Source organism: Otolemur garnettii, unplaced genomic scaffold, assembly GCF_000181295.1.
Source record: "Otolemur garnettii isolate 467f Iridium unplaced genomic scaffold, OtoGar3 scaffold00292, whole genome shotgun sequence".
Taxonomy (NCBI): Eukaryota; Metazoa; Chordata; class Mammalia; order Primates; family Galagidae; genus Otolemur; species Otolemur garnettii.
Genome location: NW_003852687.1, coordinates 809,081 through 819,849, shown reverse-complemented (window position 1 = coordinate 819,849; position 10,769 = coordinate 809,081). Strand labels below are relative to the sequence as shown.

The 10,769-nt window shown below is 49.6% G+C and overlaps 1 protein-coding gene across 1 annotated transcript in view; it reads right to left on the bottom strand.

The window, feature by feature from the left end:
* The window catches only part of CABIN1 (calcineurin binding protein 1), a 172,723-nt gene that overhangs the window by 70,073 nt on the left and 91,881 nt on the right, over nt 1-10,769 (bottom strand). The window contains exon 28 of the mRNA XM_023508926.1: nt 7,789-8,120. Within this exon, the coding sequence (XP_023364694.1) occupies nt 7,789-8,120 (332 nt within the window). The remainder of the gene's footprint in view (nt 1-7,788; nt 8,121-10,769) is intronic.

The window sequence follows — 10,769 nt, the reverse complement described above, 5'->3', positions numbered from 1 at the left end:
TCGAACCCACCACCTTAGGTGTATGCGGCTGGCGCCTTAGCCACTTGAGCCACAGGTGCCGAGCCAGTGGCACATTTCTTAAAATGGTCGAAGCTATCTATGACAAGCCCACAGCTAATATTTTACTGAATGGAGTAAAACTGAAAGCTTTTCCTCTTAGAACTGGAACCAGACAAGGTTGTCCTCTGTCACCATTACTATTCAACACAGTGCTGGAAGTTCTAGCCAATACAATTAGGCAAGACAAGGAAATGAAGGGCATCCAAAGGGGAGAGGGGAGGTCAAACTCTCCCTTTTTGCTGACGATATGATCTTATACTTAGAGAACCCCAAAGATTCAACCACAAGACTCTTGGAAGTCATAAAAAAATACAGTAATGTCTCAGGATATAAAATCAATGTCCACAAGTCAGTAGCCTTTGTATACACCAATAACAGTCAAGATGAGAGGCTAAATAAGGACACAACTTCCTTCACCATAGCTTCAAAGAAAATGAAATACCTAGGAATACACCTAACAAAGGAGGTGAAGGACCTCTATAAAGAAAATTATGAAACCCTAAGAAAGGAAATAGCAGAGAATATTAACAAATGGAAGAACATACATGCTCATGGCTGGGAAGAATCAACACTGTTAAAATGTTTATACTTCCCAGAGCAATCTACCTATTCAACGCCATCCCTATTAAAATTCCAACATGGTACTCTCAAGATTTGGAAAAAATGATTCTGTGTTTTGTATGGAATCAGAAAAAAACCGATATAGCTAAAGCAGTTCTTAGTAATAAAACAAAGCTGGGGGCATCACCATACCAGATTTTAGGCTGTATTACAAAGCCATAGTGGTCAAGACAGCATGGTACTGGCACAAAAAGAGAGACACAGACATTTGGAATCAAATAAAAAATCAGGAAATGAAACTAACATCTTACAACCACCTAATCTTCGATAAACCAAACAAGAACATACACTGGGGAAAAGACTCCCTATTCAACAAATGGTGCTGGGAGAACTGAATATCCAAATGTAAAAGACTGAAACTGGACCCATACCTTTCTCCACTCACTAAAATTGATTCAAGATGGATAAAGGACTTAAATTTAAGGCACGAAACAATAAAACTCCTCAAAGAAAGCAGAGGAAAAACACTGGAAGATATGGGCCTGGGGAAAGACTTCATGAAGAAGACTGCCATGGCAGCTGCAACAACAACAAAAATAAACAAGTGGGACTTAATTAAACTGAAAAGCTTCTGTACAGCTAAGGAGACAACAACCAAAGCAAATAGACAACCTACACAATGGGAAAGGATATTTGCATATTTTGATTGAATCAGATAAAAGCTTGATAACTAGGATCTATAGCGAACTCAAATTAATCCACATGAAAAAAGCCAACAATGCCATATATCACTGGGAAAGAGACATGAATAGAACCTTCTTGAAAGAAGACAAATGGCTAACAAACATATGATAAAATGCTCATCATCCCTAATTATTAGAGAAATGTAAATCAAAACCACCCTGAGATACCATCTGACCCCAGCGAGAATGGCCCACATCACAAAATCTCAAAACTGCAGATGCTGGTATGGATGTGGAGAGAAGGGAACACCTTTACACTGCTGGTGGGAGTGCAAACTAATACAACCTTTTTGGAAGGAAGTATGGTGAACTCTCAAAGAACTCAGGCTAGACCCTCCCATTTGATCCTGCAATCCCATTACTGGGCATCTACCCAGAAGGAAAAAAATCCTTTTATCATAAGGACACTTGCCCTAGACTGTTTATCAAAGCTCAATTTACAATCGCCAAAATGTGGAAACAGCCTAAATGCCCACCAACCCAGGAATGGATTAACAAGCTGTGGTATATGTATACCATGGAATACTATTCAGCCATTAAAAAATGGAGATTTTACAGCCTCTGTATTAACCTGGATGGAAGTGGAACACATTATTTGTAGCATCACAAGAATGGAGAAGTATGACTCCTATGTACTCAACTTTGATATGAGGACAATAAATGACAATAAATGACATGGTGGGGGGCAGAGCAGAGAGAGGGAAGGAGGGAGGGGGTGGGGTCTCGGTGTGTGGCACACCTTTTGGGGGCAAGACATGACTGTAAGAGAGACTTTACCTAACAAATGGAATCAGTGTAACCTGGTTTCTTGTACCCTCAATGAATCCCCAACAATAAAAAAAAAAAAAAGGGAAAATAAAAAAAAAAAAACAACTCTAAGTTGATCAGCAAAAAAAAAGAAGAAGAAAGTAGGGAGAAGGCCAGGCATTGAGGCTCACATTTGTAATTCCAGTGCTTTGAGAGGCTAAGACAAGAATGCTTGAGACCAGGAGTTCGAGACCAACCTGGGAAACATGTCAAGACCCTATCTCTACAAAAAATATAAAAATTAGCAAGTGTGGTTGTGTGTACCTGCAGTCCCAGCCAGTCAAGAGACTGAAGCAAGAGGATTGCTTGAGCCTAGAAGCCTGAGGATGCAGTGAGCTATGATGACACCTCTGTACTCTAGCTTGGGTGACAGAGTGAGACCCTGTCTCAAAAAACAACAAAAAAATGGTGCTGGCATACTGCTCATACTTACTCAAATTGTTGGGATCCTTTGTGGGGGAGATGACTAGGATAGCAGTGTCTATCGTAGGGGCAACCTGTCCCACCTCCTGTGGCCTCCCAAAGGCTCAGCAGAATCTTCAAACCATGTGGCAGACTTTGAAATGAACAATCAAGATTCCTAAGTTGAAAAAATTACCAAGTTCTCATTTTGCAGACTATACAAAGTGAAGCTTGATGAGAACCTGGCTGGACAGGATCCGTAGCAACCCAGGACATCTACATGGGGATACAAAGCACAGCACCAGTTTGTGGTGGGGGCTGCTTTGATGTCCTACAGCTGAGCACACAGGGGCCCCTAATCAAACTCAGGGCCTGGGCTTATCCCACACAGGCCCTCGGCCAAAGAAGTCAACTGTGACTGGGCCAGTGCAGCCTGGCTGCCACCCCTGCTGTGAGTGGACTAATAAGGTATCTGTCTTTTAGTGACTGGACCTTCTACTTAGCATAATGTCCCCAGGCTCATCCATGTTGTTCCATGTGACAGAACTCCCTTCCTTTTTAATGCTTAGTAACATTCTACCCTGTCTTGATTACTGTAAATTGGAAAGTATGAGTCCTCTAGGTTTTTTCTTTTCTAAGAATGTTTGGGTCCCGGGGCTACCTTATAATTGCCCCTGCTCCGGGAGCTGCGGGAGCTGCAGGGGCTCAGCTCCCAGTTGAGCAGGACAGGGATGCTCAAGCCTTGACCTTCTTTCTGGATCCCATCAGTGGAGGTCAGAGCCCTCGTGATGGGAGGTGTTCCCACACTGTGTGCTCCCTTTCACGGGCTGCCCATATGAGCTCAAGGGGCCAGGGTTTTGAGTGTGGACTGACAGCTCAGGGCCCAAACTCCTGGCAGACTATGATCCAAGAGATTGTAAGTGATACAGAAAGCTAAAATTAGGGCCTTGGAGGCTGTTGGGATAAATGATCTTTCCTATCTAAGTGGACGGTGTGCTGGTCAGCAGGAGGCCTGCCCTGGGGAGCCAGGGGCCCCTAGGTGCAGCAAATCTTGGGCAGGGAGGTTGGGTTCAAGGAGTAATCAAGAGTCCTCAGGGAAGACTTAGCCTTTGGCCACTGTGCCCCAGGCAGGGAGCTCTCAGAAGCCCTAACAGAGGGGCAAGGAGTCATGGGAGAAGCTGGCACTGAGGAAATGGGCCTGACTAGAGGGGACTAACCATTAGCTCAAGATGGTACATGGTGTGCTGGGCACTGCCTGGCTCCTCATCTGTCCTCTCATTATTACAATAATGATACTTTCATATCACCCCCATTCTCATTCAGCAGAGAAAGCCAGCTCTGGGCCTCTGAGAGTTCCCACGCAGAGCTAGGATCTGAACCCAGGTGAGATGAGCTTCAGAGCCCACATTCTTTCTCCTCCTACCAAAAAGCTCCATTGCCAGCAGCTAAGCAAGTGGTATATGCCCTGAAGGCAGTTTCTTTGCAAGGCCTGGGGCAGACTGAGTCTAACCTGGGGGGGTCTGTGAAAGACCCAAGGTTTAGGAGTTAACCACACATCAGCTGCACAGCTGCTCCTGGGTTCTACTTGTTGGGCCCCCTCTGAAGACACAGACATTGGACACTCCAGTCTGTCACTGAGCCTCGAGAAGGGAACAGGAAAATGCCACTGCCAAGCCTACAGGTGGGATTTTAGGAAGAAACACACTGCTGTCAAGTACACAGTGGGAAGTGTTTGTTACCAAACAGCTGTTTGGAAAGTGGTAAATGCTTGCCAGTTAACAGTGCCACATTAGTCAGTGAAAACACAGAATTGTGTCCCCCAGATATGTGGCTGAGCTGCTACCAGCAGAACTGACACCCCACGCCAGGACAGAACAGTGCCCAGCCCCCAGGACGGCAGGAAAGTCTTAACTCAGGCTCTCAATGCAGCTAGGGGTTAAGTTGACATTCAAGTTGGTGCTCAGCAAAGGTCTCTGGAAAGACTGAAGCAAACACTGGAGCCAGTGCGAGCCACCAAAGGGCACAGCCAGGGTCTAGGGTGTGCTCAGCAGCCTGGAGACCATCTACGGCATGCCTGGCACCGGCACAGAGCTGTGTCATGGAAGCAAGGCTGTGGGGAGAAAGGAAGAGTCTTAAGGGTCTATCTTAGCATCAAGACCAGCGCTCCATCTCTAAAATCCAAAAATGCAACCCAGGAACACAGCTAACCAAGGAGCCAGCAGAAAATGAGTGTGACAGCCGTGGCAAGTTGTTTGGAAATAGTGGTTATCAATCGTATAGACAGCCCAAGGCAACTTCTACCCCATTGACCATTACAGTGACCAAAATGACGTGGGGGGATATTCATTGAAAGGGCAAAATGGCAAACCATGAGTGTGGGCACTCGTAGCAGCGTGTGTGGGATACTGGTACAAAGGGGAAGTCAGTCCTGTGTGACCCTGAGCCTAGGTTCCCAGATGTGCAGAGGAGGGGACATGGTGTCCACCTCTGGGACCAGAAGCACCTGATGCCCCGACAGCACAGTGGTGCATGGACACAGGAACTGAGAGGAAACATGGGCTGAGCAGCCCAAATCCAAATATCCGAAATCCATATTGCTCCAAAAATCTGAAACTTTTTGAGCACTGACATGACGGATTTGTAATTTTTGGCTTGGGAATGCTTGCTTGGTAAGTATAATGCAAATAATCCAACAGAAAAAACAAAGTCCAGGCTCAGAGCCCATAGTTCAGTGGTTAGGGCACCAGGCACATACATGGGGGCTGGTGGGTTTAAAGATGGCCTGGGCCTGCTAAGCAACAATGACAACTGAAATGAAAAAAAAAAATAGCCGGGCATTGTGGTAGATACCTGTAGTCTCAGCTACTTGGTAGTCTGAGGCAAGAGAATCACTTAAGCCCAAGAGCTGGAGGTTGCTGTGAGCTGTGATGCCACAGCACTCTACCAAGGGAAACAAATTAAACTCTGTCTCAAAAATAAATAAATAAATAAATAAATAAAAAGAAAAAAATTCCAAATCTGAAACACTTCTGGTCCCAAGCATTTCATATAAAGGGTACTCAACCTGTACCAGACACGAGATAGTTTTGTTCTAGGGTGGCAGAACTGTGGTTATCCCTCTCACAACTTTGCTTTAATTTTGACATTATTACTGTTTTCTACTTTTAAGAAATGATCAAGAGAGGGGACAGGCTGTAAGAACAGCATTCTGTGCCTGCACTGGCTCCTTCAAGCTCAAAAGAAAGCCATTTAGTGGAGGAGCAGAAGCTGGGTGGCTAGGGCCAGCATAGCGATGTGATTCTCCTCCCCCAGTCCTGCACCTTCCCCTTCCACCTCCCTTTCAAGGTGCTGACCTCTAACAAACATTTTGCACTCCAAATTCTTCTTAGGACATGCTCCTGGAGGACGCCCTACAAAAGTGTGGGGGAAAGGGCCTAAGCTTTGGAGCTCTGCACTGGGAAGCAACAGGTGCTGGTCAGAGCTGACTGTGCTGGAGGGGGACTGCATGGCTATTCGGGAAGTGTCTGAACACCCACAGTAGGGAAGGACAGGACACTGTTACTAGGACTCCCCCTCCCCCTGCAACTGAGACATGTGAAGGCTCTTGCAGTGGACTCTGTGCTCTCAAAAGAAGGAAGGGGAAAAGCTCCCAAGGCAATGGTGGGCCTGAGGTGATAGGTATGTGTCAGCTGTTGCCCCACAGGCCTGAAGACTCTTTAGTAGTGAGGACATATGCTGGTAAGAGTTCATTAAAACCTAGGTCTGCCTGGGTGCACAGAGGTAAAGTCCACAGGCTGGGCACTGAGGGTGCCAGTTTATGGTGTGATGTCAGCAGCAGGAACAGACAGGGTCACCAGGGAAACCAGAGCTGGCCATCGTCTACCAGCACATACCTTACTTCAAACTAAAGACCAAGCCCTTGCTGAGATCTCTTCCCTCCCCAGGACTGCTCCACCCACTATATGTGCTCCAGGAAATCAACCAAGCCACCTGAGTGTGCCAGTCACTGCAGACACAGGCACTCACATTCTTGTGAAGTAACAACATACTGCACACAGCCAGTACTGAGCTAAGGACCACCTCTCATGCCCACTTCCCTTCCTGGTTTTTCAAACATTCTACAGAGAAGGTTGAGGAAGGGGGACCAGCAGAGAACCTCTGGGAGGGGGACCTGACTCTCATAGCCAGACCCCAATGGCTACCCCTGCTCACCCTGCCCCCAGTCCCCGGCACTCAGACACCAACGCTTACCCAGGATGGCTACTGTCCTGGGCTGCCTGTCCTGTCTGGGCACCCTCCCCTTCCTCCAGCCTGCTACCACCCCACCTCACCCCCTCCCCAAATCTCAGCATAAAAGGCATCTTCACAGAGCCATAGCAGTACCATCATACCTCTGGGCATCCTATTATTTTCTCTGTAGTTATTGATCATTATGAGACCTGCTTTGTTTGCTCATTTGTATGTTTTAAAATCTGCTCGCCCCTCCAAATGCAGCTCCATGGGGCAGGCACCACAACCAGCACACTGTGGCTCCAGTATCTAGGTGAGCAGAGTGACTCCACATTTGAGGCCCTACCCAGGGCATACTCTCTCCACAAGTCCTGAATGCCAGCAGAAAGGTGTGCCTGGGAAGCTCCTAGAAGCGCTTCAGCCTGGGGCACAGCTGTTAGGAATCGCTTTATCATCTGCTTTCCAAAAAGAGCTGGAGGAGTCTAGTCTGTCAGCACCCAATCCCCACGAAGCAGAGGCTGTGAAGTGGGTACTGGCAGCTGCACCAGAGACAAGAGCCCAGGGGAAGGGTATGGCAGGAGGCCTCTGCAAGATGCAGCCAGAGGCATGGGGGCTGGGATAAGCGAGGCTGGGAGAGAGAACGGGCAGTGTGCCCGCTGGGTGCTGAGACCATGGCTGACCTGCAGGGACAAGGAGCCCAATCATGGAATGTGAGTTGCCATATGGCCCTAACAGGGAAAAGCAGTCAAGCCTGGGGGGCCTGGAACTTCCCTCCACCCCTGGCTGCCACCCAGGCCCTGGCCCCCTCCCTGTACCAGGCCTTCCTCTTCTAGCTGTCCTCGCCACCCCTCCCATGAGCTGCTACCATGGAGCTCTATCTGTCTTGGCTCTGCCCACCAACCTTCAAAGATGCCTGCCTGCCTGCCTGCCTGCCATGGGAAGATCCAAGCCCTTTCCCTGGCTGCACGGTAGTGCTCCCACTCACCCGGTGGGTCTTGCTGTAGGTATAGAGGAAGGCCAGCCGGTAGAGACTCTTGTAGTGCTGCGGGAAGCGGCTCAGGCACAGGTGGAAGGAGGCGATGCACTGCTCAGTGAGGAACTGCCGCTGTTCCTCAGCGCCCGTTGGCAGGCCCTGGGGAAAGGCCACTGGCTCCCCCAGGGGGTCCCCTCTCTTCCTTCCATCCCAGAAGGCAGGTGCAGGTGCTGGGGGCTTGAGGGGGATGCAAGCAGTGGCTGGGGCATCTGCAGCAGGCTTCTGACCACCCTGCTCTGTAGCCCGGAAGCCTTCAGCACTCTCCAAGGACTCCTCAGATTTTCCTGCAGTTGAGAAGGAAAACACAGTCATCCTGGCCCTGCAGTCGTCCACCGCCAGGTGCTGTGGCAAGTTGACTAGAACAGCTGGATTGGTACCTCTGCTGGATGGTTGTCAGACAGCAGGAGGTGCAGAGCTCTGGGCCAGCTCTGCCCCCAGTGAGGCCTCCCACTCTGGGAAGCAGGATGACCCAGCTGGCATGCAGCACAGGGGCCCAGAGGCCAGAGTGAAGGTGATAAGATGGCTCTGGGTCTACCCCTCTGAATGGTAGCACAGGTGTACAGGGCTGGTGTACAGGGAAGTAGCCCACAAAGGACAGGTGTCATCACTACCCTATCATAAAAAAAAAAAAAAAACAGCCAGAAAGGGCTCACCAAGTACCCACCTGCCCCCACTCAGTGCCCCAGCCCACAGCCTGCCTGCTGTCCCTCTCCAGGGACGCTGCTGCTGGGCATGTGAGCTGTGTGCTCACATCCGGGCCCTCCTTCACACACCCGGCACCTGGACACCAGGGACCGTGGAGCTGGGCAGCACCAGAGAGCCCAGGCTGAGTGGCAGGCGCTGCTGGGCTGGCTCTAGGATGATGACAGCAGGCTGGGGGACCTCGAGCCAGGCTCTGAGGTACAGGTTCCTTGGCTGTCTGGCCTGGGAGAGAGGGAAGGGGTAAAGACCATGGTTTCTTAGGTGCCCAGTTTGGCACAACTTGCACAGCCTGCCTGAAGCAGGCCAGAGAAGTACTACCAGTGTTTTTTAATTTTTTTTTTTTTTATGTTTTTAGAGATAAAGTCTCTCTCTGTTGTCCAGGCTGCAGTGCAGTGGTGATCACAGTCAATGATAACCTTGAACTCTTGGGTTTAAGGATCTTCCCGTTTCAGCCTCCTGAGTAGCTATGATTATAAGTGTGCATCGTTATACCTGGCTCATTTTTCTATTTTTTTTTTTTTTTTAGAGATGGGGTCTCACTACGTTGCCCAGGCTGGTCTCCAACTCCTGGCCTCAAGGGATCTTCTCCTTAGCCTCCCAAAGTGCTGGGATTATAGCTGTGAATCATCACGCCTGCCACATCAACTCCCAGGGAAGTCTGCTAACCCTGCTTCCTGACTGCCCTCTCCCTATTGCAGGAGTGGCCTCAAAACAGCCAGAGCCTGCTAGGGCAAGGTCCAGTGAGCAAAGACTGAGGCCTCAAGCCCCCCCGACCCCAAGTCCAAGCCTAACCATCAGACATCAGGGTGTGAGGCAAGCTTGTCTACATTGCTTTAGCCACCTGCCATCAGTCTGGTGGGCTCTCCCTTGCTTGGCCACTCTCCCTTGGGGTTCCTGCCTTTCCACTATTGCTCTTTCCCTGGACCCAATGCCTTCTTTTTGTCAGGAACGCCAACAAGGCACATGGTGTTTGCGTGTGGCACATAGGCCCTGTCACTAGGCCTCTACTTGACCAGGAAGGGGACAAATGTGGCCACAGTCTGGCAGGCCTGCTGTCCACTGCATGGATCACACAGGTAGCTATCAACTCCAATTTAGGCTTCACCCTGCTGCCCTTGGAACTAGACAACAGAGCAGGCTTGTGTTTAAGTGGGGAACTATCGGCAACTTTTTACTCTGTCAAACAAAGTAAGTCTTTAGTGTTGTTACCTTCATATTGTAGACTTTTTTTTAAGCCCTGACCTCAGCAAAGGTGAGCTTCAGCTAATTGCAATAGTCTTCCTAGAAAAGCCTCCTTCTTTACGACACCTTAGTGCAGGCCAGTGTGGAGAAAGCCTCTGGAGAATCAAAGGGAGGAAGCCAGTCCTCAAAAAATATGTGAGCCACAGCCTGCTGGGCACTGTGAGAGAACCAGGTCTGTTCCTGCCTCCCCACAGCAGCCAGTGCCTGGAGCAGACCAGGACCTATTCTGTGCTGCTTGATAACAGACACACTGCATGTGCACAGCAGCAGGTTGGCAGCAGGACCACCTGTAAGGGTGTGCCTGAGTGCAATGGGTATGTCACACACATGGGGCCCACACTCAATGCTGGGTTGGGTGCTATAGCTCTGGCTTCTCTGAGGGAGGCTGAAAGTTGTCTGAGTCCTGGAGACTGTGGTGGCTGCTGCCCACTGGGAGCCCAGGGGAGAGTGTGTAGGAGGTCAGAGCCCACCACGGACCAGGCCAGCCTAAAGGAGCACCCTTCTCTGGACCCTGTCTGCTGGGCAAAGACTCGGGAGACATTTCCTGCTTTCTTTGTTTTCCCAACTATGTCTACTCTCCCGACGGGAAGTTCATCAACTTCACCACTGTGGTTACCAGGGAAAGTCAGGTTTAGAGGGGAACAAGATGCCCGTGGAAGCAAGAGGCCCCATTTCCAGCCTACCAGCTATGGTGGTGACCTTTGAACTTTATTCACCAACAGCCTACACATGGTCTTCTTAAACCACTGGCACTAATGGAAGGAGGGGAGAGGCAGAAGGCTTCCCTGCAAAGGCCTGCACAGACTGGGCCAGACTAAAGGCAACCTACTCTCTGTTCAGTCCCCCACCCAAACCCCCGGCTGCGGGAAGAGCAGAGAGGCCCATGACGAGTTAGCAGTACCCACAGCAGCTCACTTGGAAGACAGGCCTCCAAGTACAGATGGCAGTTCTCACCTGTCCAACAGTAAAAATCATCTTTTTTTTTTTTT